General features: G+C 41.8%; 1 protein-coding gene across 2 annotated transcripts; it reads left to right on the top strand.

Moving 5' to 3' along the window:
• Positions 1–337: 337 nt before the first annotated feature.
• PPP2R1B (protein phosphatase 2 scaffold subunit Abeta) lies at positions 338–25,725 on the top strand. 2 transcript variants are annotated; one of them, XR_014795906.1, is made up of 16 exons: positions 338–506; positions 1,514–1,604; positions 1,984–2,084; positions 6,433–6,665; positions 6,943–7,090; positions 11,232–11,387; positions 11,611–11,725; positions 12,123–12,193; positions 12,529–12,663; positions 13,657–13,830; positions 17,332–17,392; positions 20,686–20,840; positions 21,181–21,323; positions 22,971–23,062; positions 23,443–25,218; positions 25,256–25,725. XR_014795906.1 is itself a non-coding variant. In XM_084893899.1 (15 exons), the coding sequence occupies exons 1-15, from the start codon at positions 393–395 to the stop codon at positions 23,457–23,459; spliced, it is 1,806 nt and encodes a 601-aa protein (XP_084750025.1). In that variant the 5' UTR covers positions 338–392; the 3' UTR covers positions 23,460–25,725. The 2 variants fall into 2 exon arrangements, 1 of the variants encoding a protein (XP_084750025.1); XM_084893899.1 differs by having other exon boundaries at positions 23,443–25,725.
• The last annotated feature ends 2,144 nt before the right edge of the window (positions 25,726–27,869 follow it).

Here is a 27,869-nt window from a genome sequence, read left to right as displayed (position 1 = left end):
ACAGGATGCATCATCCCTGCCCCTGCTGCCTTCGGCCAGAGAAGGGATGCGGGAGCTTCTTTCGCTTTCCCAGCCTCTTTTTCTTCATGAGTTCAAACCTACAGTTCCCGCATGGGGGGCCAGGCGGAGACCGCCACCAACCCTGCAGAGCCTCAGCTCCTCCGCCCCCGCGGAGCCCGAACGCAGGTCACAGCCCTGCCTGCTGGGGTGCGGGGCGGGGCCTGGGCGCGGGGCGGGGCCTGGGCGCGGGGCGGGGCCTGGGCGCGGGGCGGGGCCTGGGCGCGGGGCGGGGCCTGGGCGCGGGGCGGGGCCTGGGCGCGGGGCGGGGCCTGGGCGCGGGGCGGGGCCTGGGCGCGGGGCGGGCGGTGGTGAGCAGGCTGAGGAGAAAGAACATGGCGGGTGCGGCTGGGCCCGGGACCGGCTCGGGGGCAGCGGGCGGAGATGGAGACGACTCGCTGTACCCGATCGCGGTTTTAATCGATGAGCTCCGTAACGAGGACGTGCAGGTATTGGAGTTGGGCCCGGGAGAGGAGGCGGGCTCGGCCGGGCGCGCGGGTAGGGAAGGGGGAAGGCCGGCGGTGAAGGGGGGGGGGCGGCCCGGGATTCAAAGAGCTGGACTCAAGCAGAAACTTGAGGGGGAGGAAGGGGAAGACCCTGAGGACCTCCCCCCGACCCCCCGGGGGCCGCCCCGGCACCCCTCCTCCGGACCCCCTGAGGCGTAGGCCCGCGTCCCGCCGGGCGGTTGTGGGAGAACCGGCTTCCCGCCGGGGCGCCCCTTCCAGGCGGTGCGGAGGGCGCGCCGCGCGCCGCGGGCCGGGGTCTGGAGGCGGAGCGGGCGGGGCGGGCGGCGGGGCGCCCGGGAGGCTGCGGGATGCCCAGGGCCCTTTGAGGTGCGGTGGTCGGTGCCTTCCTCCGAGCTGGGAAACTGGCCCGGCTTGTTGGGTAGGACGCGGGCGGCATGGCCACGGCCCGGCGGAGCCGGTGTGGCAGCCCTGGTGGAACGCTGCTTGGAGAGGCCGCGTCGCCTGCTTCCCCACTGTCCGAGCTCTCTCTCTATTTAAAAACAAACATTTTTATTGATTTCAGAGAGGAAGGGAGAGGGAGGAGAGAGAGACAAACATCAATGATGTGAGAATCACCCACCGGCTGCCTCCTGCACGCCCCCCACTGGGAACTGAGCCCGCAACCCCGGCATGTGCCCTTGACCAGAATCGAACCCGAGACCCTTCACTCCGCAGGCCTCCGCTCTGTCCACTGAGCCAGACCAGCCAGGGCCCGAGCTCTCTTTTTAATTTTATCTCACGCCCTGGGTATCGCGTCCTCTTTCATTCATTTCTCCTAAGAAATCTTCCTTTGGCTAATGAAGCCATGTCGCACTGCTCCTGAGTTTCCTCAGAATAAAATCTAAATGTAAGGCTTTCCTCCTCCTTACCGGTATGCCATTGTCTCACCAGTTTGCAACTTTAGCCTTTTGCTTCTTCAGTTTGTTTTCTTTTCACTTTGTTTTTTAAAGCTCCGCCTCAACAGCATTAAGAAGTTATCGACCATTGCCCTGGCGCTTGGAGTAGAAAGGACGCGAACCGAGCTGCTGCCTTTCCTCACAGGTCTGTGAATTTTTGCTTAAAGAAAGACACAGACATTACCATTTTCCAGTTGCTTTCAAAACTGGGTGTTTTAGAATTTGTTAGTCTTGGTATTGAGCACTAAGTTGAGCCTGACACTTTTGTGCAAAAGAAATAGGATGGCTGCACATATTCAGGCATTAACTGTTTACCTAATAGGAGAGTAATTGATATGTGATTATGAGTTTCTAATTCTGTAAAACAGATCCAGGAAGACTCTGGATGGAGAAGGAAGAAACCACCGTTAGGCCAGTGACAGGACCATCTATTTACATATTGAGTCTATTCTGAGTTTTGTTTGCGGGTTCAGCTCTGGGCTGGCTGGCCTTGGTGATGACTACCGGGTTGTTGTCATTTTCAGACACAATTTATGATGAAGATGAGGTGCTGTTAGCTCTTGCTGAGCAGCTGGGAAATTTCACCGGCCTGGTGGGAGGACCTGACTTTGCCCACTGCTTGCTGGTGAGTATATTCTGCCTACCCTCCTTTTAGGACTTTGCAGTATAAATGGTTCATTGTTTGGTGATTGGCACACTGCAGTGTTTTTTATGCAGATCTGATGGTTAGTCCCCAGTGTTAGCTGTGGAGAGAACAAATATTGTAGGCACTTTGGATTCAATGGACCCAACCCATTCTTAATTTTCTGACTATGCATATAAGAACTTCTTCCTCTTTTCTCGTCTGCCTCTGTAGACTTAATTTGTTAGTTTAGAATTTGGGAGAAGGATTGTTTGTTTCTACTTAGGTTCCTCACACCCTCACCCCCCCCATTCCTGAAGTTGGAAATCTTAATTCTCATCTAGCAATATCATGATCTTGGAAACATTTATATACCTATATTAGCTTTCTGTCTTTGATTATAAACATAACTTTTACTTCAGACTTTGTGATCTTGAAGAGTTCAGTTTAATTTAGTTGGCAGTTACTAAGAGCCTACTATATCAGCACTGAAGTCATAGTGTTGATGTTAAAGAAGACCCGTGTGAATGGAATGAGGTCTCTGTCCTTATGTATCAACAAATAATTACTGTACAGTGTTAGATGGAAAAATAGAAGCCCATAGAAGGTACCCAGGTAATGGAGAATAGGAAGATATTATTAATTCAGAGTGATAAGGGAAAAACTCTTTATTAGGTGATGTCTGAAGTTGATTTTGAAGGATGTTAGGAATTCCACAGTTGGACAAGATAGGGATATATGCTTAAAAGCTGAAATGATGTCTCTACGATGCTGACTCTTGTGATTTCTGTTTCTACCTCCAACCTTTCCATGGAATTCCATGTATATGTGTATACATGTAAATATATGTATATATGTAGACATATGTATAGATAAATATATGGGTGTGTGTGTGTGTGTGTGTATATATTTGTCTCCATATCTACCTGTGATTTTTCTACTTGGATATCAAACAGGCATTTCAAATTTAACATGTCTAAGATGGAACTGGGTTTTCTCTCCAAAGTATCTTTCATGAGGTTGTCCCATCTCAGTAAATGGCATCACCATCTATCCAGTTGCACAAGCCAATCCTAAAAGACATTCTTGATTCTTCTTTCCCTCATTTTCCAAATTTAATTCATTAGTAACTCTTGTAGATTCTCTATATATTTCAAATCATTACACTTTTTTCTATTCCCACTACTACCTAGCTCATTTTTCCTCTAGTCTTTTCAGATCACATGATTTTTCCTCTAGATTACTTCCCAACTAGTTGCCATCTATTCTTGCCTCCCACCCACCCTTACTTGTCTCTCTTCACCCCGCAGATGGATCACTCACTGCTATGGCTCTTAGACCATCCATAGTCCTGTCATAGCTTTACCTCAGCTTACAAATCCTTGCCTTAAGACTGTTGCCATGGGTGTTCTTTCTAATATAATGTTCTTTTGAGCTTCCTGTGACTGGCTCCCTGTCATTCAGATACCAACTTCAATGTGTTACCCTGTTTTCCCAAAAATAAGACAGTGTCTTATATTAATTTTTGCTCCCAAAGATGTGCTAGGTCTTATTTTCAGGGGATGTCTTATTTTTCCATGAAGAAGAATACGGTACACAGTTATTGTTAAATGAAAATAAAGGAAATTTATTACCTGTATTCGGTACGGTAGTACGGTAGTTGCCAACACAAACCAGACAAACTGTGAATTCTACAGTATCAAGAATTTACTCATTTATTCAATGACAATCATGTCATCATCTTCTGGAACATCATCATAACAATCCAATTCCTGAATTTCCTGGTGAATTTCTTGTGACTCCATTTCTTTCAGAATCAGTGGACCAAATCTCTTATGTTTAGCCTAGGGGGGCCTTATTTTCGGGGGGATGCCTTATATTTCACTCAGAAGGAAACCTGTAAGTAGGTGTTATTTTCAGAGGATGTCTTATTTTCGGGGAAACATGGTACTAACAGAGCCCTTTCCTGACCACCTAACCTGAACTGCCTCCCAGTCTTCTCTTACCATCCTATTCTACTTTTTTCAAGAGTATTCATTATTTTCTTGATTAGTTGTTGTCTTTCTCCATTAGAATATAAATTCTACTTGAGCAAGGAACCTGTCTTCTTATTTCTTCTCTATCCTCAATGCTATAATCCTATGTAATAAAAGGCTAATATGCAAATCGTCCAAATAGTGGAACAAGTGGTTGCTGTGATGCACACTGACCACCAGGGGGCAGACACTCAATGCAGGAGCTGCCCCCTGGTGGTCAGTGCATTCCCACAGTGAGGAGGACTGCTCAGCCAGAAGCTGGGCTCACCGCTGGAGAGGACAGTGTCGGTGGTGGGAGCCTTCCTGCCTCCTTGGCAGCAGTAAGGATGTCTGACTGCCAGCTTCTAGCGGGCCATCAGTTGGAAATCCCCTGAGGGCTTCTGGACTGCGAGAGGGCACAGGCCGGGCTGAGAGACTACCTCCTACCCCCCTCCAGTGCACGAATTTTGTGCACCAGGCCTCTAGTATAATAATAATCCTTTATTGAAAGATCTTGGCATTTCAATCAAGAGGCAACTCATATGCAGTTCTGAGGAACTTGGCCTTATCCTGTAGTAGTGACAGAGTTTATATAATGATATTGCACGAGAGAAGGTCAGAAGGCATGGCCAGATCATGAAAGACCTTCACAAGTAAGAAAGCAGTTATCTTTTCAAAGCGTTTCCAAAGTCCTCTTATGAAAGCTGGGTACTTTCTTCTTCTTCCTCCTCCTCCTCCTTCTCCTTCTCTTCTTCTTCTTTTGTTTAAGGAAACCTTTGTTTTTGTTTTAAATATATTTTTATTGATTTTAGAGAGGAAGAGAGAAATATCAGTGATGAGAGGGAGTCATTGATTGGCTGCCTCCTGCACGTTGGATCGAGCCAGCAACCCAGGCATGTGCCCCTGATGGGAATCGAACCTGGGACCCTTCAGTTCACAGGAGGATGCTCTATCCATTGAGCCAAACTGGTTAGGGCGAAACGCTTGTTTTTAATATATATTTTTATTGACTTCTCAGAAGAAGGGAGAAGGGGAGAGAGAGGAACATCAATGATGAGAAAGAATCATTGATCAGCTGCCTCCTTCACCCCCCCACTGTAGATTGAGCCCACAGCCTGGGCATGTGTCCTGATTGGGAATCAAACTGTGACCTCTTGGTCTGTATATTGATGGTTAATCATTGAGCCACACTGGCTAGGCAAAAGCTGAGTACTTTCTACCTTTGTGTTTCAAACAATTTTTGAAATGGATTTTTAAGTATAATAGACATGCTTCTTTCCTTTGACTTACTATAATTGTTTCAATCTTTAAAAAGTTTTGATTGATTTTAAAGAGGGGGAAGGGAGAGGGATGTAGAGATAGAAACATCAATCTGCTGCTTCCTGCATGCCCCCTACTGGATATCGAGCCCACAACCGGGGCATGTGCCTTGGCCAGGAATCAAACAGGTGACCTCTTAGTTCATGGGTTGACCCTCAACCACTGAGCCACCCCAGCTGGGTATAATTGTTTTAATCTTTTGGTCAGTTCTAAGTATGGTTTTTGAAGAAATGACCAGATTCAGGTCATGGCATATGCTGAATGTAACTGACCAAATACAAACCCAAAAAGGATGAAGTTTAAGGAACTGACTGCTTTCACTTCTCACTGGATGGTGGTGTCACTTATGGATCAAAGTCCCTGTGATCTTTTTGTTTCTAAGCTGCAAGCAAGGATTACTGCCATCTCTGTCCTCTATTTATAAAAATTACTGTAACATGTCTGGCTCATGGAAAGATGCTGTATGTATTCTGAAAAAAAGTGATTGTGTACTCAGCCTTGTATAGGTTGGATACGTTGTGTGGAGTTAGTGTACATGGGTTGCTTACATCTCAGGAATGGTAGAATAATACTCAAAGGCAGTGGGCTCATGGCCTGATGAGATGTCATATGTTATTATGGCGCCCAGTGTTGGTCATGTTTTTGCACTCCTTTTGGATAAATATGCATTATCCTGTCTGAATTTGGCTATGTATCTTTTAAACCTTGTGATTCAGCTCACAATAATATTAATATTGTGGCAAGTCTCTTCCACTGTGTCATTTGTAGACACCATCTGGGATCTGCCATCTGGGACATGAGATCTTGGCTGTCCTACAGAAGTCGTGTCTTCAGGTTGGACACGCCATATGTTATCACCGTGTGAACTGAAAGTAGCCATTTGGTGTGATGTAGCTAACATTCTGGTTACATGTACCACCTCCCTTCAGTCACTTAGTTTAAAAGGTGATAATCTGCTTCTAACCTGATTCAGTAAGTGTTTTTTTCTCTCTGGTTTTCCTCTTTGGTCTCCTCAGCCTCCTTTGGAAAGTCTGGCAACGGTGGAAGAGACTGTGGTACGAGACAAGGCTGTGGAGTCCCTGAGACAGATCTCCCAGGAGCATACTCCTCTTGCTCTGGAAGCTCATTTTGTTCCTCTGGTGAAACGCCTAGCGAGTGGGGACTGGTTCACGTCTCGCACATCTGCGTGTGGTTTGTTCAGCGTTTGCTATCCCAGGGCTTCAAATGCTGTCAAAGCAGAAATTAGACAGTAAGATATGGCATTTTTAAAATTATTTGGGGTTATTGGGACAATTTACACAGTACCCTCTTAGCACTGAGTGGCTGATATCAGGATAATAATATTGTCCAGTTGAATATACCAGTGTTTTACCTTTGTGTCTGCCATGAGTAGAAACCTAATCACAGTGCTTGTAAAAGAAAACCTCTAAAAATGCCTCGCTGTGTTTGTGTTGTTGGTGGGGACGGAGTATTTAATCAATGGTATTTGATAGGAAGTATCACCTTCATTATTTTATTTGCTCCAGGCACTTCCGTTCCTTGTGCTCAGATGATACACCAATGGTACGACGTGCTGCTGCTTCCAAATTGGGCGAATTTGCAAAAGTTTTAGAATTAGATAGTGTGAAAAGTGAAATTGTTCCATTGTTCACTAATCTAGCTTCAGATGAACAGGTAAGTTAACTCAGTGTTTACGGTACACATATATGCTTCTCTCTAATATTTTAAGAATTTCTTTGGGGAGTTTGGTTCTCATATTAGGATTCTTTCTGCAAAATTAATACTTAATTCTGGCCTTGGTAGTTTAATATGACTCATTTCATTGTCTTTATGTTTCTTTCTTAATCAGACCATGATTTTCTCTTACATTGGCAGTTCTTATAAAGGGGAAGTCAGAGGAAATGGGACCCATAATTAGGAAGATCAAAGCTGCATTAAGATCAATACCTTTGTGCATTGAAGGCTGGATTGTGATGGGAGGGTAACGTTTCCTGGAATTTGTGACTTTAAGATACACAAGCACAGTATGTGTTAGGAAAGCCATTTGTCCCTTTGCATCCTCTCCTTTGCATCCTCTGTGTGAGTGTATAGGGTGATCTCACGTAATAGCAGTTTTAAATCCAAGGATCTAGATTTCTTTAGTGTAGAAATAGCAACGATAATAAAAACAGCAAGCACCTAAATGCAGTACTTCATCTTCCTTGGCCTCTTTAAAGTGGTTTATATAAATTAATTCATTTTTTCACAACCCCATGGGGTAGATCACCCATTTTACATTTTAGGAAACAGGCACAGAAAATAGAAGTAACTTGCTCGAGGTTGCCTCGTTAGTGGTGAAGCTGGGATTGGCATCTAAGCAGTTCATGGCCTTCACAGTGAGGCTGCACTGCCTCTCTGTGTGGTGCTCCAGAGGCTCAGACACGAGTTTGTGGACTAGAGCGACTCCTTTGGGGTTTTTAATTTGCCTGGCGTCTGCCCTGGAATCACTTACCATGAACAAGGCCAAGAGCATCAGGCATATGCTGATGCTCTAAATTTAAAGATGATAAATTTTACTTCCAAACAATTTTTTAAAATTATTAAAATAACATTAAAAAAATCAGTACAAAGTATACAGCTTAAGTGAATTATTATAAGTCATCTTGTAGCTGTCATCTATGAAACACAACAGAATTTTGACAGCCACTACCCCAGAAGCCCTCTGTGGCCTCCCAAACACAACACCTCCTTCACTCCCCTCTTGTCACCGCCCACCCCCTTAACACTAACACTTTGTCCTGACTCTTATGGTAGTTAACTACTCCCTTCTCTTTGCACTTTTATCACTCAAACATTATAACTTAAAACATTGTCCAACAGATCTGTAATGTAAACTCCCTATTTTAAGCTTTTTATAGCCACATTTTAAAAAGTAAAAAACAGGTGAAAATAATGGTAATGATGTATTTAACTCAATATACCCCAAATAATTATTATCACTAGCCACTTTTCAGGTGTAGAGAGTGGTTACCACATTGAACAGCTCAGATTTAGAATCCTCATTTGGAATTTCGGTGATTACATTTCCTAGAGTATAATTTAACATTTTCTTTGTCCTCTATATTTCCTGCAAAATGGTAGTTGAATCTTGAGGGTGGGAGGGGGGAACGATAGTTTGCAAACTTTGTCTGTAAAGGACAAGGTAGTAAATACAGGGGTGGGGGAAAGTAGATATACAGTGGCAGTGTGACATTCTTTTGAGTGATTGAAGCTATTGTAATAATGTGTTTTTCTATATTTGACCATTCCCACCCTGTAATTAGGCTTTGTGGGCCAGACAGTCTGTGGTAACTACTCAGCTCTGAAGGAAAATAGGTGATAAACAGATAAATAAGCAAAATATCAGTGATAAATGCTATGATGAAAATATAAAGAAGGATAATACAACTGGAAGTGATTATAGGACATTTCTCTAGACTGGCTAGTCAGAGGAGGACTGTGAAGAGGTGACATAAACCAAGACAAGAAAGAAAAATGCCAGCCATGTGTCCTTTCCTGGAGCTGACACCTGTGGATAGTGGTCCTACGCTGGAACCTAGTGGGTGAAAGGGACTCTGGTAAAAAATGCGGTTGCAGAAGATAAGCAGGGGTCTGGTCACAGGCCTGTAGACCAGGATATGTAGAGTTCAGGTTTTCTTTACTAGGTGCAATGAGAATGCACCTAGATTTTAAGCAGGTGTGACGATGTAATTGAGGCTTCTGGGTGGAAACTAAATTATAAGGTTTAGTTTACAGTTCTGGGGGGTAGGGAGGGGGAGGCGGGTGAGAATAGAAACAGGAAGTCCAGTTAGGAGACTTGTCTATACTCCAGTCAAGACAGTGGTGAACTAGGGAGCTATAGTGAAGATGGAGAGAACCTGGAGGTAGAGTTAGTAGAACTATAATTGGGTTGAGTGAGGGAAGAGGCATCAGGAAGATCTTGATTTTTGGATTGAGCAACTGGGTTGGTGGTGGTGTCATTGTTGAGGTGGAGAAAATTCTGGGGAGGAGCAGGTTTGGGGAGAAAATCAGTTCTGAAAGAGAAGTAACAAGTATTTATTGATATATTTTTCTATAGATGATTTCTGCCTTTTTTAGCTTGTTCATTTGGGTAGAGAAGTGTCTTGGGCACATAGTAAGATTTTGTTGATCTGCAATTTAAAAAATTTGTAATATTTTGGGAAGTTGGAGTCACTCTTTCATGTATATGTGTGTACATATATATACATATACGTATGACATATATGTATTATATAAAATATGTAGTTATATAAAGGGCTTGTCCTGTTTCTCCTGGGCATTTATGTTTACATATTATCAGTTTCTTGGTATTCCCAAATCTGTGGTGTCAGTCCCTAATTTCTTATTGCTTTGTCCAGTTTTATATTTCCACTTGCTCAAAGGACATATAGGTATCACATTGACATTTGGCACTTTACATTTGGAAAGCTCAGTTCATTAATTCCTTATCATTCTAATTTTTTCATTTTGTGTTTTCTCAGACTTGGCTACCTCAAAGTTATTTTGTCCTTGGTTCTCAACATTTAAATCCAATTTTTAAAATTACTCTTTGTTTTCTATGTATTTCTTTCCAAGTCATCATCTTATACCTAAATTCCTATTACTGCCACTTCGAACTGAGTACAGGCTGCCCAATCTGAAAGTAGAGTGTTCCTGTGAAACCTTTTGTAAGCCAAAGTGGTAAAGCAAAAAGCAGTTACCTTAGGGATACATCTTGCTAATAATAGGTGCACAAATTAAATAAAAATAAAGCCCAGGCACACAGACACAGTTCAAAGCGGCGGCATCTGGATGCCGAGATGCGGGGTGTAGCCCTGGGAAGGAGCACTGCGGGGCCGCTGCTGGAGGCGCACTGCCTCTAATGGCTCCTGCACAACAAATGCTGAATGCTGGTTTCGCTTTTCACCTGTTTTTGTAAAAGCAGATTTCTTTCAGGTAGGGAAACCTGTGTTAATCTGGGTTTTTCATAAAAGCAAAGTTGCAGAATGAACTTTTGAAAAGCGGGGGTACCTGTATTTTGAAAACAGCTTCCCAGTGACTCCCTTATTATTCTCTTCCTCTGTCCTGATCTGTTATAAACTTGTATAAGCATAGTTTTCATTTTTTCTCTCAACTTCTTATTAGGAGTGAGGCTTTGAAGATATCATTAAGATGTTCTCTCTTTTTTTTTACTTTACATTTTTACTTCATTTTAAAAAAAATATATTTTATTGATTTTTCACAGAGAGGAAAGGAGAGAGATAGAGAGTCAGAAATATCGATGAGAAAGAGTCATCGGTCAGCTGCCTCTTGCACACCCCCCCCCTGGGGATATGCCTGCAACCAAGGCACATGCCCTTGACTGGAATCGAACCCAGGACCCTTCAGTCTGTAGGCTGACGCTCTATCCACTGAGTCAAACCGGTTTCGGCTTTACTTCATTTTTTTAAAAGAAAACCTCTGCACTGGCCAATGTAATTATTTTGCTGTTCATTCACAGAATAAGTTTCTACCTTTGTGGCTTTTACATACTATTCCAGGCAGAGAACAGCTATTTCCAGACTCAGAGACATGAAGCTGCACATAGTGTAGTTCAGCAGTCGTCAACCTTAAGGACCTCATGTACTACCACTGGTCCTCGCCCCCGGTTGGTGACAGCTGGTGTAGTTGGTTTGCTTCTGTGTATTTTTTGAAACAAACAAACAAACAAACAAACAAAACTCAGAGCACAACCCCACACCATATACCTTGGCTGTCAGTAAATATTGTCTAACAGAAATAAATTTTACTCCTTTAGGATTCAGTGCGCCTCCTAGCTGTGGAAGCTTGTGTCAGTATTGCCCAGTTACTGTCTCAGGATGACCTTGAGGTTTTGGTGATGCCTACACTTCGACAAGCTGCAGAAGATAAATCCTGGCGAGTTCGCTATATGGTAGCTGACAAATTTTCAGAGGTAAAATTTGGTATTTTCTTTAAGTACTAAAGAAAACACACACACACACACACACACACACACACACACACACCAAGAAACCCACAAGTTTGCTGTGGTACCAAAAGTCTCTGAACCAGAAGTGTTTGTGGCAAAAGTGAATACCTAAAGTTGTGCTGTTTTGTGTTGTTCATATTAATTATTTTGTTAGATTGCAATTAATCCTGTACCTATTATTTTATAGCTCCAGAAAGCTGTGGGTCCCAAAATCACCCAAAATGACCTCATTCCCGCCTTTCAGAACCTACTTAAAGACTGTGAAGCTGAAGTCCGAGCAGCTGCTGCCCACAAAGTGAAAGGTTAGGGAGTTCAGTTTCTGTTGCAGGATGGCTTGTTTATTTTGATGCATTTTTTATGTCAGTGAATTTTGTATGATTTTTGTTCTAGAATATGTTTCCAAATAAATAGAGATGATTTTATTGTATAGAAATGTTACATTATCATATAAGTAAAAACCAAACAGCCATTTTACCTTGTTTCTATTTTTTTTAAAAATGGTTTTCACGTTGGATTAGTGCAATACAAAGTGCCATCTAGATTGACAAAAATGTGTATTTAGAACAAACTTCTTAGAGATTGTCTGCTTAAACGTATGATTTAATTTAACTTGAAACTTGATAAAACTGGCAAAATTTCTTCATTTGGCTCCTTGTAAATGTTCTATATAAGCATTTTTTCCCTATTTATCTCTATTAGAACTTTGTGAGAACTTGCCCATTGAAGGTAGAGAGACCATAATTATGAATCAAGTTCTGCCCTATATAAAGGTAAGCCTGACTTCAGCTTGCTTTTAGCTTTACTCTGCCTTCTGTGAAGGCAAACCTTACTTCTTTTTTGTTTGTTTGCCTTAAAGCTCTTTTGAGTTCAAAGGCGGACAAGGGATGAATGGAATAGGTATGTTAATGTGTAACATTATTTTTCACTTATTAGTAGTGTGTTGTAGTTGAAAATTGCTCGTTGGCACAGAGGTTTGTGTTATCTGACAGTTGATCAGAGAATCTATTGAAATAGTACTGTCTTTTTAAATTCTTTGGGAAATAGTATGGAAGTTTCTGTTGTCTTGCAAAAAAGAAAGGCTTTTAATTTTTTTATTTTATTTTAGGAATTAGTATCTGATACAAATCAACATGTCAAATCGGCTCTAGCTTCCGTAATTATGGGATTATCTACTATTTTGGGCAAAGACAATACCATTGAACATCTTCTACCTCTTTTTTTAGCTCAGTTAAAGGATGAGGTGAGTCCAGCTATAAATTCTATTGCTTGGTAGACAGTGATTTGATTTGGTTTTGGTTTGAGGTTTTACTAAAGTAGAACCCAAAACAGGGATAATGTGATTTTTAAAAAGTAACTTATTTTAAACTAGTGACAGTCCTTGTGTTTGAGTATGGGTTGCAAGTTCCCCAGAAAATGGGCACTAGGAGCCATTGATACAGACTTAAAAATATTTCCTCATTCTCTGTCTGATTCCTGCTGAGAGGCTCTGGTTTCTTCTCTTCAAACTTAATAAATCTTTGTTAAAAAGTATCTTTTATTTAAATATAATACCAACATTATACTGGTAGCTAACATTTATTGAATAGAACTATATGCCAGTCATGATCATAAATGCTTTGGGATGTATTATTACATGTAATCCTCACAGCAGTCTTAGAGGTAGGTCTTATCCCCATTTTACAGATGAGGCTGAGACACAGAGAGATAAAATAGCTCACCCAAGGTCTTGGCAGATATGGGATTTGAATGCATATAATTTGCTTTCAGAGCCTATGCTATAAACTTTTCTTTTTCTTATTGATTTCAGAGAGGAAGGGAAAGGGGGTGAAAGAGATAGAAAAATCAGTGATGAACAAGAATCACTGATTGGCTGCCTCCTGCACACCCCCTACTGGGGATTGAGCTCGCAACCTGGGCATGTGTTCTTGACTGGAATCGAAACTGCGACCCTTTAGTCTGTAGGCTGACGATCTATCAACTGAGCCAATCCACCTAAGGCCATCTTATAGACTTTATTAAGAGTTATGGTTAAGACTAGTTACAATTATATGCTATGAGTTATTTGTGTACTCAGTATTTAAATATTTCTTCCAAGACTACTTACTTTACCTGAGTCATTACTTTCTTATTTTAAAACTTTAGTTAGCAGTTTTTACTTCATCATGACAATAGGAAAATATTGGGCAGAGAACTTGATTTTATATGTGCTCTTTTGGGGCTTATGTGCTTGCAGTGTCCTGAAGTTCGTTTGAATATCATCTCCAATTTGGATTGTGTAAATGAAGTGATTGGAATCCGTCAGCTCTCTCAGTCTCTTCTTCCTGCCATAGTGGAACTGGCTGAAGATGCCAAGTGGAGGGTCCGTCTGGCCATCATTGAGTATATGCCACTGCTGGCAGGCCAGCTGGTGAGTGTGTGCTTCATGAAGTGAAGGATAGTGTCACATAGTGGAACAGATTTACCATGCCAAGTAGGAGGTCCCAATAATTTGTACGATTATGTTCATTTAGACACATCTAGGTATGGTAGGTCCTAGTTGCTTATATATGGCTTTTATTTTCATTAGTGCATTAACTTCTAACAAAAAGGAATTACAGAGATATATTTTACCTCACCACCATCTAAAAGCCAAACCATAAAAAAATACAATATTTCTTGGAATGTAACAGATTTTGTGTTATTTAATGTCTCTGTGATTTAAGGAGTATTTAACAGAGGAAAAGGGAGTATTGTTTCAAGATAAGTTAGCTTTGATTTTCACTCAGAGCTGCTTCCCTGTTTGCCTATATACTGAGCAAAATGAACCTGGCTACTGCTTTATTTATTTATTTATTTTTTCTGGCTACTTTTTTTGCATCCTGGTTAAAAGGGAGTTGAGGAATCAGCTGGGTTTTATGGCCACATCCTTTCCTTTCTGTTTTCATAGATGCCTTAGGTAGTTCTAAGTGAGATATACCATTACCCTGTTGGTAGCATTTATTACAATGTATTGTGACTGTTATGATAAAAACTAGTTGGGGGAAAAAACTCAAGACCTATCATGTGCCCTATTATTAGAGGAGTTACATTAAATATGTTTAATGTTACATTAAATATGAAAGCAAAATTTTTAAATAATAAAAAATACTGCTATTTAATATCCCTGAAAAAAAAAAAAGAATTAGTTGGGGAAATAGACAGGTGATCTTTTTTAGGGTAAGGACAGTGTTTAATGTTTGATTGCCAGTGCCTACTAGAGTGCCTGGCATTAATCAGGCTCTTGGTATTTGTTGAGTGTTGGATAAATGAATACCTGAATATTTTTTGAGAAAGCTCAAAATATGTCAGTTTACAGCTAACATTGCTGTACTTTATTTCTCTTCTCTCACCCCCACTTCCATTCCTTTCAGATCACAGCGTATGGGATCTATTTTTTTATTTTCTTGGACCACGGAACTTATATTGCTAGTTTTGGTATATTTAAATGCATCTTGTGATTATCTGTGGCATCACATGTTTTATAAAATTTGAAGTGTCCCACTCTTCAAATTGGATCTAAAAAATATCACTATATACCTCAAAGGGTCAAGCAAGTCATCTTGTCACGTTTTTTCCCGTCACTCCCAAGCACTGAGGGCCATCCTTTGTGCTTCACTGGTGACTGTCATGGGTCACCTCTCCAGAATGGAAAGCAGCAGTGGCCAACTGGTTAACTGAAGGCTGAAATAACTGTCCAGAGAGAGGGAGAATTTTAGTACTATTTTTTAAAAATCTCTATTCCTCTTAGATCTGGGAGGTCAGCAAAGGTTGGCAGCTCTACAGAGGAGTATGGAAGCAAGCAGGTGGTGACTTTGGCTGAGCCATACCTTTTGGACAGGGCTGACACACATTGGTCATGAACTGTTTGTTAATGCAACTTCAATTTCTTGTTCATATATATTTTATCTTTATTTTTTATCTATATCAGGTAGTCAATTTGTAAAATACTTTCAAGACATTACATATAGCCTGGCTTATGGACCATGCTGAATAAATGTAAAGTTAAACCATAAAAATTAAGAAATAAAAGTTAAGATTCAAGAGCTTTGTCTAAGTAGCTGGGTTGGAGCATTGTCCTGATACGTCAAGATTGTGGGTTCAATTCCCAGTCAGGGCACATGCAAGGGTCAACCAATGAATACATAGATTGTGCAACAGCAGATTGATGTTTCTCTCTTTCACCCCTCCCTCTCTCTCTTCCTCCCTCCGCATCTTTCGCCTGCCTTTCCTCCTTCCCTCTCTCCTCCCCTTCTACGTTCTAAAATCAATTGAAATTTTTTAAAGAAAAATCCATAATCTGAAATGAAAAAAGTCTTTGAGAGTTGACATGATGATTTAAGTATATGCTAAAACCTATTCATGATCTATTATTATAAAGCATTTTAAGTTATCAAATAACTTTTCAGAGCACTGAAACTTTATGGTACATCTCTTTATTTAAAATATATAATCACTGTTCAGGAACTTAGATCCAAAGAAACATGTAGATCCCAAAAGGGAGACTCTAGGAAAACACTGTGTCACAACATTCTCCTGCATAGTACAGATTTCCCACAGTAACAGGGCTGTGTAAATCAGCTCTAGGAGCTTGTCCCCACCTGTGCTGGAGTGGCCAAATGTTGACAGGAGAGCTAAACTGGGAGAGTCAGGATGGTTCCATCTGTGACTCTCTGCTAGGTCACCTGCAGTGTTATGCCTGCTTTATTCTCCCTCTGCTTCCTCCCATCAGCTTAGAAATATTCTATTATATTTAAGTGGAAATATCTCTATTTCTTGATAGCAGTTTCTTCATCCTTAATGATTTATTATAATCTTAACCAAAAAGGGAAAATTTTTGAGAATTACTAATATTACTAGAGGTCCGGTGCATGAAAATTCATGCACTGGAAGCCGGGGGGGGGGGGGGGTCCCTCAGCCTGGCTTTCCCCCACTCATAGTCTGGGATCCCTCGGGGCAGGAGGCGACCCAGCGATCAGGAGAAGGTGATGTCCCATCACACCTCTGCTGCTGCCACTGCCAGCAGTGCAAGCCTTGGCCAGCCCTGGTTACCTGAGCCTTGGGTGGCCCTGGGCTGCTGGGCTGAGGGGACTGGGGGACTTAAGGCAGGCGCGTGGAGTGGACTTGTCACGCGCCTGCTTGCCCCAGTGGGGCTGAGGGGACTAAGCACCGCCACATTGAGGGTGTGGCAGGCAATTAACATTCTTTCATTATTGGCTGTGGGTGCCACAGCATGAAGGTCAATTAGCATATTTCCTCTTTATTAGATAGGATTGTAGAGAAGTACAGATTGATAGTTAAAAAATACTCATGAGGATATAAAGTACAGTAAAGGAAATATAGTCAGTAATACTGTAATGACAATGTGTGGTGCTAGTGGGTACTGGAAATATCAGGGGAACACTTTGTAAAGCATATGATTAACCACTATGCTGTTCACCTAAAATTAATACAAGCTTATATCGAATGAATGTAAACTGTAATGGAAAAAATTTTAATTAAAATATAAAGAAAAATATATATTATTGACAGATATTTTATTGGGTAATTCCTTTTTACAAATAATCTAGATAATGCTTGGCAGACTGTCCATATTGCTTTCTTTCTACTCATTTGTAGTATTGTATCTGGCTCCTGAACATCCCATTCTCTTCCACTTAGCAGGGACTGGGCCATCTCACATATTTTCTTTGTTTTTTATTTCTGTCCAATAAAATAGATTTACAGTTTGTAAATCAAATTCCATGGTAATTGTTTTCTGGCTGGCTCATGCATTCAGCTTATTTGGAAACAAGTGGCTTTTAGCTTTTAGTTCATTTTGTTGTTATAAATAGATTATCTTGATTTCTAAACTTTGTTAGATGTGTATTAATGGAATCTTTTGTACCCACAGGGTGTGGAATTCTTTGATGAAAAGCTTAATTCTTTATGTATGGCCTGGCTTGTGGACCATGGTAAGTAAATAAGTTAAAAACAGGTTGTTATGGAGTGTTCATGTCTTTACATATATCCCATTTTTATATATTTCTTTTTTAGAAAGGACTACTAATCTGATTGCCTTCCTAGTGTAGTGATGAAGAAATACTGTGATTAAAGTCCAGTTAGCTTCCTCTGAAACACAAGTTTGATGTTTCTGTTTTCTACTATTTTTTTCTGTTTTAAACTTTTATTTTTCCATGAATAATCTCTTTGCTCTGTTTCTTACTCACTCAGTTACATTATTTTCAAACTCTTACACACATATATATATACTCACTTTTTTTTTTTTTAAATCCTTACTTGATAATTTCCCATTTATTTTTATTTATTTATTTTTTTTTAATGGCACCAACACCCAGGGTCAGGGAGTCAGAGATTTTAAATTATTTTCTTATTTATCTGTTTGATTTTCACCATCATTTTTTAATCCTTATTCATGGATATTTTTCCATTGATTTTTAAAGAGAGTGGAAGAGAGAGGGAAAGACAGAAATATCGATATGAGAGAAACATCTATAGGTTGCCTCCTGCACTCTCCCTGGAGCCTGCAATTGAGGTATGTACCCTTGACTGGAATCGAATTGGGACCATTCAGTCCGCAGTCCGACGCTCTATCCACTGAGCCAAACCGGCTAGGGCTACATATACTCACTTCTTTCTTAACTTGAGGTCTTCTGCTTGACTATGCTGTCTGGGTTGGACAGAGTCTGGAATCAGATGAAAGTCCTCTGGGGAAGAAACGGCTGTGTGGCTTGTTTGAGTGACACAGAAAAGGAGCTGTACAGTGGCCCAGTAAAGCATTAGTCCAGGAGAGTGAGATGGCAGCTGTGCCTGAAGACAGAGGGCCCAGATTTCTGGTGTTGGTGAAAGACAACTTTACTGTCTGCATGCTGGGCTGTGGCTGCCACCATGCCAAGAGAGGGTGAGCTGTGAGCCAAGGGCAAGGTCAGATGGGATAGCATTTAGCAAATAGGTTTTTCAGCACTTCTCTTTGAATTTATAACAATTCACAGAATCCTTTTCTTTGAAGCTATATCACAAATGAAAACTGGTACAGCTGCTTATCAAAATATATGATACTGTTGATGTTATATATTAAAACTTTTTTTTTTATGTCAGTTTGTTAGCAGTTGACTTTTTGACAGTCTCAGGTTCACGTGTCTACTCTTGTCTGCCAGGAAGTGGTGGGTGGGAAGGGTGCCCTCTGTACCAGTAAGGTCCGGTGCCAGGCATCTTCAGTATAGTCTGAGACCTGTTCAGACGGGGGCCACGGGGGAGGTCATGACATCATCCTATGAGCTTCACTTCCATGTTTTGGTGCATATAGTAGGCATTGTGTTCCACAGCATCCTATGCATACTTTATGGCCTGCGTGTATCTTTGTTCTTTGGTGCTTGTGCCTGGGTATTTGGGAGGATAGGAATATTTGTGTCTGCTTGTACATGTAGGTGGTTTTGTTAAGGGCATATTTGGATCATATGGGAGGTCATATGGCTAAGAGTGTAAAGAGGAGGGTTATGGAAAATATATAAGTCTCATAAAGGCTTATATATGGAGGTAATTTCAGTGTTCTCAAACTAGATTTTGAGGGCTTTTGATTTTTCTTATCTTTTAAACTTACCTTTCTGTGGCCTAATTTTTTTCTTTTTAAATGAATTTTAATATGGTGAGTCACAGGAAAGAAATTCCTCTTTTTAGAATAAAAGTGTTTATGCTATTTCTGAATCATATTTAACATTAGTGAGACTGACATGTCCCAGAAGATTCTGTACTTAATTACTCCTTCCTTTAAAAAAAAAATATTTTTATTGATTTCAGAGAGGAAGAGAGGGAAGGAAGGAGGGAGGGAGGGAGGGAGGGAGGGAGGGAGGGAGGGAGGGAGGGAGGGAGGGAGGGAGAGAGAGAGAGAGAGAGAGAGAGAGAGAGAGAGAGAGAGAGAGAGAGAGAAAGAGAGAAACATCAGCCCTACCGGGTTTGGCTCAGTGGATAGAGGGTCAGCCTGCAGATTGAAGGGTCCCAGGTTCGATTCCGGTAGGGGGCATGTACCTTGGTCGGGGGTATGTATCTTGGTCGTGGGCACATTCCCAGTAGGGGATATGCAGGAGGCAGTTGATTGATATTTCTCTCTCATCAATGTTTCTAACTCTATTCCTCTCCCCTCCTCTCTGTAAAAAAAAAATCAATAAAATATATTTAAAAAAAAGAGAGAGAGAAACATCGATCAATTGCCTCCTTTATGTGCTCCAAACGGATTGAACCCACAACTTGGTTATGTGCTCTGACCGGGAATCTAAGCCGCCCACATTTTGGTGCATGGGACTACACTCCAACCAACTGAGTCACCTGGCCTGGGCTTGTAGGGAATTATTAAGTGTTAAAGCAGGTACATTTATTCACAGGAGATATTTAAGATTTCTCAACATAAACATAAGGGAAAACGGGCATGAAGGTCTAAGTTTTTATTTGCTGTTGTGTAGATGACCACAGCGGCCTCTAAACTACCTCCTTGCTGTCTTTCTCCCTTTAGCTTTCTTGCCCCTATTGGAGTCATCTTGCTAAAGTACCACACTAGTCACCAGGTGACAACTTTGCTTTAAAAACCCATCTTTTTTCTTTTTTATAACATCTAAATGTACCTTTCGAGATGTTCTGTGTTTTTGGTCTTACAACTCTTCAGCCTCATTTTGCCCAGATTTCAATTATCTCCTTTGTGTCCTGGTAAATTTTTTTTTTTTTTTTTTTTTTACCATTTCCAGGAATTGCCATCTCTTCTCTTTACTTACACAAATCCTCTCTAATCTTTGAGGCCTAGTACATAGCCTTTTTAGACCTTCCTGTTCTCTCTTCTCAACTGCTACAGCTCTCATGATTTTTACTACACAATTTCACACTTTATTATAATCAGTCTTATGCTATGTGACTACTTGGAGTATGGTAGCTTTTGTTTTTCTAAGTGTATGATCTTGAGGAGAGGTATATGTATTTTTCCTGTAACACATAGTATATATAGGCACTGACATTTGTTAATGAATTAGTGATGCCTGTTATGAGCTCCCACCTCCTTTTTCCTTGGACATATCACACATTTTGAAACTGTGATAAAACCAAATGAGTGTATTTGTGAGTAGTAGCTGAGCACATGCCACTGCAGCATGGCTGACCTTGGAGTGTGTGTGCGCAGAATCTCGCTTTTGGCTCACCTTCCTGATGATGTAAGGAAACTAGGTTGTGCTGCCCTGTGAACAGCATTTGTTTTTCCCTCCTGCAGTATATGCCATTCGCGAAGCTGCCACCAACAACCTCATGAAACTAGTTCAGAAGTTTGGTACAGAGTGGGCCCAGAATACCATCGTTCCCAAAGTGTTAGTAATGGCAAACGATCCTAATTATTTGCATAGAATGACCACCTTATTCTGCATTAATGTAAGTATTACACAGCTATTATTGCTAAGCTCATTTGTTAAAGCAGTTATTCCACATCGTGTTCCTGAATTCTGAATATATAGTCTTCTATTTGGAATGTATTTCTTTGGATAATTAAGAGTTGAGAGGAAAAAAAGGTCAGCTTTCAATTCATGTTAAAATCTGTAGGAATGAAGTCAGTTGTGAATTCTGCTCTAATTCTGGGTTTTTTGAATTCTACTTTATATCCCTCATTTAGTGTTCACTAGAAACATTTTCCTGTTGGTCAGTTAGTATTTTACTAAGTATTAATTTTTCTCCTTAGGTTTGGGGATAGTTTACAAATAAAAGTGTTTTCTAGGTACTGTCTGAAGCCTGTGGTCAGGAAATAACCACTAAGCAGATGCTGCCCATCGTATTGAAAATGGCAGGAGACCAAGTGGCGAATGTCCGTTTCAATGTGGCCAAATCTCTACAGAAAATTGGACCAATTCTAGATACTGAGTAAGATTTTATTGTTATTCTTATTTTAAAAGTAGATTACAGTTTTTACATGATAGTGGGGAGTAATGGCTAAAAATAAATTTGGTGATTTTCACTTTACCTAGGGTGTGGGTTTGTTTAAAGAAAATAATAAAATAACAATTTTTGCAGGCGTCCACTCTTATATTTAACTCATATATGTGGAGATCACTGTCTAAAGCTATTTCTGCTGAGAACTTTATTTTAATTTCTTTATTGATTAAGGTATCACATATTTGTCCTCATCCCCCCATTCCCATCCCCCACCCCTCCCCATGCATGCCTCCACCCCTCTGTTGTCCTTGACCACTGGTTAGGCTCATATGTGTGCACACAAGTCCTTTGGATGATCTCTCCCTTTATCCCTCTCCTCCCCTGCCCTCCCTCTGAGGTCCAACAGTCTGATCCATGCCTCCTTGTCTCTAGGTCTGTTCTTGTTCATCAGACCATGGTGTTCATCATTTCCCCTAGATGAGTGAGATCATGTCCTACTGGAAATATACTTATATGAACCGAAAATGAGACAAGCAATAATGGTTATGCTGAAAGGCAAATGAATCAGTCTGTAGTGAGTTTCTTTCTGGGCCAACAGTTCTTTTGAGACCCAATTTCAATGTCAAACAGTTCCTTATGTGTACATGTCAGCAATGACATTTCAGTTCTGGATGGTGGACAAATGGTGGTAATGCAGGTCCAACCCTCTCTGGTTTGGTCCTGAGTAACCTGCAGTGATGCACAGCTGCTGTCTGCTAGTATGGCAAGGCGAAGTCCGCGTCTTCCACCTCTGGACTGCTTCTCTCTGTCTTCATGGCTGGAGTAGTCCTGTCAATTCCTCTCTCTTGCCAGAATCCACAAGGTCTCAGAGTTGCTTTCTGAAAATATACATATTCTCGACCAAAACTTAATAAATTAATATTTTCTATAAATTTTACTTGGGATCCTTTTTAATTTTTTGTCCAAATGATTTTCCTCTCGCTTGTTTTGACACCATGTGTGTTTTTCATGGGTGTCTTGCTGTTAGCATTATAATTAATTTTCTAAAGTACAAATTTTCTAGATGTAATTTACTTACAGGATATTTTTCTTTACATGATACTCTTTTACTATCCCCCTACCTTTTTTTTTTTTTATTATTTAAATATTAGGAGGCTTTTGAAAAAAATTTTAAGTGTAGTCTTGATAGCTTTTAAATTTTAATTTTTTGCACTACTGCTTTAGGTAACTTTAGATACAATTTAGTACTTATCAAACTTATAGGTATTTTAAAATATCTTTGTATTTTAAACTTTAAAAATTGCCTTTGAGCCCTAGCTTTTTTGGCTCAGTGGATAGAGCATCAATCTATAAACCAAAGGGTCCCGGGTTTGATTCCAGTCAAGGGCATGTACTTCCGTTGCAGGGTCCTCCCTGACCCAGGCCTTGGTTGAGGCACATGCAGGAAGCAACCAATTGATGCGTTTCTCTCACATTGATGTTTCTCTTTGTCTTTCCCTCTCTAAAAATCAATAGAAAAAATATCCTTGGGTGAGGATTTAAAAAATTAAAAAATTGCCTTCGAGCATTTATACCATAAAACATTTTTTCTGACCTAGAAGACTGCCTTTCACAGACAATACTATTGGATTTCAGTGCTTTGCAGGAGGAAGTTAAACCGGTGCTGCAGAAGTTAGGCCAAGATGAAGATATGGATGTCAAATACTTCGCACAGGAAGCTATAAGTGGTATGTCCTTCTGTTGTCTGCCTCGCAGCTTTTGCTTTGGTTGACAGGGTGTAAGTGACGTTAAGTGGGCAAGGCGATAAGCAGTGGGAGACGGGAGGGTGTTGAGTGCCTGGAATGCTTATTCCCTTCGTGGATATAAAGGCCGTTCCTCAGTCCCATCTGGGGGTGGGTAGGAATGTGGTTTTCACTGTAAGAATAGTTTGTTTGGATTTTAATAAATTTTTAAAGTTTAACTTTAATTAGCCTGACAGAGTAGAGAAACTGACCACTGTGAGAAGTTCATAGTCTGCTATTGGGTCACTGTGGTCGTGCTCAGTAGTCACATAGGCAGTTCATGAACTTTCTGTGCCACTAACTTGATTCTGTTTGGAATTTTCTAGTGCTGGCATTGGCATGATGAGGAACAGGAGGGAAAGGACTTTACTAAATTCTTAACACAGATTTCTAGTCAATGTGTTCTTAAACTGGTGGAGAAAAAAACGGAAAACCTTCAAGACCTCATCCAAGCAAATGGCAACGGCTTCCAAGAAATCAAATTTCAGTGACTTGATTCTTTCTAAAGATGAAAAGGGATTGTTTGTAAAACAATCTTTTGTCTTCCTTGTTGGGATAATTATACACCATTCTTTTTGTTTGTGACCAGTTCCTGACACTCGGTACACTCGTTTCTTGATTGTCTCCAGGGATTTATTGGGCTCCTGCACCCTCGCCGTCCCATCAGGCCCAGCCACTCACCATCTGACCAGGGCTGGCTGGGTTCGAACCCAGACATGCAGTGGAGTGATTCTCTTGGCCTCTACTTATATCTGCGTGTCTGTCCAGCATTCCAAAGTTAAATGTACATGGTTTAGAATAACATGTTATAAACCCTCTGTTTGGGAGACACATCTAGATTTAACTAGTGAAAGCCAGCCACATTTTCCTGGACAGTGATGGTCCACGTCAGTGTCTTACACGAAAGGGGAATGTGAAAGCTCAGAGTTCGTGTGGTGTTTGTTCTGTGCGTGTTTTTCCTTGCCTTATTTTGACTGTAATCATGTCACTCAGAAACCTGATGTGCAGATAGATGTGTTGCCGCTAATGTGTGATGTTAAAACTTACCTGAATTTCCACAGCTTATACCACTGTGTTCAAAATACTTCTCTCTCCTGCTGAGAAACTTAAAGTTTAGTGCCTCCAAATAAGCAGTAGTTCTACCGTGTCATTGTAGGATTGCAGTTTTGAAATGCTAATGGGAAAAGGAATGACTGGTATAATACTGGGAGGACTTCTTGCACTTAACCTCATTCTGCTTCCAGCTAGAATTAACATCTGGTCCTTGCTATGGATTTCCAAATTAAATTTCATTACTACTTTTTTGGTATGGATGATGCTGGAATCATCATTTGAAAAACTTTGTTTTTCTGCTTTTAAAGTAAAACCTCATTAATTTTTCCTAGAACTTAAGGTAACTAGTTAAGCTAAAGGAAGGGTTTCCTGGAGCAAATTAATAGTTTGTAAGGTAGTCTATTGGATCTGAACTAAAACTATTTTGAAGCTCTCTCTAAAAAATACCCTTTTAGTATACCGATTACTAATCACTTTTCAATTACATTAAAATACTTTTCATGAGGATTTTTATGAACCCCCACTTTTTTTGAATACATTTAATTTAGTCTTTATCCCTGAAATATATATGTTTGTATTTCATGGAGAATTTAAGTATATTCCATATAAATTTATTTACATTGTCACCTATTCAGACTCACCTTGTCCCTGATGAATGCTAATGAGGTTTTATTGTAGTTTATTTTTCTCAGTGCATCTTGCTAGGTAGTTTGCTTGTTCTATTTTGGTTTTGGAATTATTTCTTTTATTCACAACCTCTTCTAAACCCAGTGCATCCTATTTTGAGTTTTGAAAACCAAATTTGAGCGAATTACTTTCAAGTTTGTCTTATCGTAGAAAAACAGAACATTTTGAATCAGAAATTGCCTGCATTTAAAATAGTCAAATTACCTTATAGTAACTTTCTATTTTATTACTTTTTGGGCTAAGAATTAAATATTTTTCCTAAGCAAAAATCTTTTATACAGTCTCATTTTATATCTTAAACTATTATGTTGTGAACATTTTAATTTTAGTTTCATGGTTCTTTTTGTTATTATTAACTGTAGGTTATGTTTATTCTTCACTGAATTTCATTTTTCAGAGGCTGTTGCCTTCATTCTTGAGACAAATTTGTACAGCTGTTGTTTTATTCTCTGGTTGGGAATACTGGTTGGTTGGAAATGTCCTTGGTCTGGGATAGACCTTTAAATGCCCTGTGTGCCCCGGGGAGTTCTGTGCAGTGACCTCCCCTGGGCTTTGGCAAAGGGGAGTCCTTGGCCTTTTCAGACATGGGTCAGGGAGCTCAGAGGGCCCGGCCTTTTAGATACCTTCTCAGGGGCTTCACTGTGTCTTTCTGACTTAATCGGTAGGTAATCCCTTTTGTTATTGCTCAAAGTCGTCGTTTTTTTGCTAACTCGGTCATTTTCTCCACAGGTTATCTTGCTTTCTATGATGTAAGCTCCAGGAGCTCAGAAAGGGCAGGGATTTTTGTCTACTGTATCGCCAGCACCCCGATCAGTATCTGGTCTACATAGTAGGTACTCAATAAAGATGTGTTCAGTGAATTTTTAAAATCTGTCCTCTGATGCGTTGTATTTGTGGAACACGTCATCGCAGGTACCAGACTGCATCTCATTCTCCCATTGGCAAATGAACGGGCCTTACTGCTCTTAAAGAAGCTAGCTTTCTGTGACCCTTCTCCAGTCCCCTGTCTTAGGCAGCAGTTCCATTTGGACGGGTGCAGTCGCCTCCAGCATAGATCACTAATTTTTTCATCCCAGGCAGTTCATATCTGTTGTTTGGTCCATTAGGAAAGGGAAGTAGAGACAAACATACAAACCTACATAGATAAAAATATCTCCTCAAACAATGGAATTCACTACAGTGTTTCTCCCGTTTGTGTGGGTTCACTCCTCACAGATTGGAGAGACCAGACCTTACTTCTCTGTGCTGCTGAGTGCCCATGAACCTGAAGACGTGTGGTGGTCATGAGAATAAGCTGGTTCATGTGTGGGTTCTGACAAGGCCTTGCTGACATAGCCTCAGCTCATGGAACGACCACAGCTTGCCCACTGTGATGCATGGCCTTGGGGTCTTTGCTGGACAACTTGTCCTGATTCAAAGTAGGCAGCATGGTAACCTGAGCTGTCAGGCCTTCCGGATAGAGCACAGAGCTCCAGGGGAAGAGAATGTCCCTGGCCCCCGCCGTCAGCTGTGGGAATGCTCTCCAGGCATTTGTGGCCGCCATGATGTGCTTTTCTGTGGAAGCCCCAGAGGGCAGGCCCGGTGGCCACAACAAGTTGGGTGCTTGTCCTACTCGTTGCCTTTGACTTCAGTTCCTCTGACCTCTTCATTTTGAAGCTCCTGGCTTACAGTCTCCTGTTGGCTGCTTGGGTGTGACACAAGCGAGAGGAATAGCTTGTTAGCAGGTCTAGTGACTGGTCTGCTCTTAAGTAATCGTTCCCTCGGATTCTCCTGTTTCCAGCCAGTTCCTTGCGCCTCTCTCCTGTTCACTCACGAGCCTTCAGTCTTTTTTTTTTATACCCAAAATAGCCCCTCTGTCCTCCCATGAGCCTGCTGTGTCCAGGAAATGACAGTGTGCAGCTGAGGGAAATGTGGAGGATGGGAGCTGGTTCCTCATTGGGTAGGGAAGCCAAGCCGCGTCTTTCTGCAGAGCTTTCTGACCGGTGCTGTCAGTCCTGAGTGGAGCCAGCGCTTGTCTGGTTGGGCCCTGGAGGCCGGCAGTGCGGAGCGGGGGGCGTCCCGGCTACCATGAGGCGGGGGGCGGCTCTTGGTGCCTCTGGAGGAAAAGCACCTTCATGAGGTCCTGGGGTCAGCCCATCTCCTCCGCACAGAGGCCACGTGCCCCCCACTGCCACCCCAGAGCCACGGAGGGTATCCGTCCGGGAAGCACTGGGTGTACGCGGGACCCGCCTGCCCAGGGACAGTTTCCGTGCCGCCGTCTGCCTCTGGTGGTGCCCACAGGCTGAGGAAGCCAGGTTCCCGTGAAGGAGTGACAAGGAATTCCTGAGACCTGGGGCCTGAGAGGACACCAGGAAGGTAAGCGCACACACTAAAACCTCCCAGGGGCTGACTGATAGAGTGGGTGGAGGGCAGCAGGGGAGAACTCCGTCCCGGAGGAGAGCAGCGTTTTTTGGGGCAAGAGTAGGTGTACTGTTGTTTGTATGGAAAATACCATCTATAATAATAAAAGCGTAATATGCAAATTGACAGGATAGCAGAACAACCACGCTATGACACGCACTGGCACCAAGCCAGCCAAGGTGGGTGCCATGTGATTGGTTGGGGGGCTTCCCACCGTCACCCCACGATCGCCCCACAGGGGGAGGCCCAAGCCACCAGGCTGGCGGTGCTTCGGCAGGGGGCGGCTTCCCTCTGGGGCGATTGAACACCTCCCCCCGCAGTCCATCACCTCACAGGGAGGCTCAGGCCACTGGCCAGCGGTGCTGTGGCGCTTCGGAGCTGGCCAGCGATCACCCTGCAGAGGGAAGCCCCAGCGATTGCACCCCATGCCTGTCATCTACAGAGGAGGCGACCAATGGGGGTGGGGGGAGTGTGGGGGGACTGAGCCCCACACAGATGGCAGGCAGTGGCAGAGGCAGGGGCGGGGCCAGCTGCTGCCAGCTAAGGGAAGGAAAGCCCTAATAGGCCCTGTTTGCCGGCCAGGGTTCGGGACCCTACCCGAGGGGTCCCGGAT

The sequence above is a fragment of the Pipistrellus hanaki genome (genome assembly GCF_964339955.1).
Source record: "Pipistrellus hanaki genome assembly, chromosome: 9".
In the NCBI taxonomy this organism is placed as follows: domain Eukaryota; kingdom Metazoa; phylum Chordata; class Mammalia; order Chiroptera; family Vespertilionidae; genus Pipistrellus; species Pipistrellus hanaki.
The sequence above is the reverse complement of the archived record's forward strand: the minus strand, read 5'-3'. Positions and strand labels throughout refer to the sequence as shown.

Excerpts from the sequence above, each read along its gene's own strand:
- PPP2R1B (XM_084893899.1), top strand. The coding sequence starts at position 393 with ATGGCGGGTGCGGCTGGGCCCGGGACCGGCTCGGGGGCAGCGGGCGGA. Across the intron at positions 1,605-1,983 it reads GCTGCTGCCTTTCCTCACAG|ACACAATTTATGATGAAGAT; the intron begins GTCTGTGAATTT and ends TGTCATTTTCAG. Across the intron at positions 7,091-11,231 it reads ATCTAGCTTCAGATGAACAG|GATTCAGTGCGCCTCCTAGC; the intron begins GTAAGTTAACTC and ends TTACTCCTTTAG.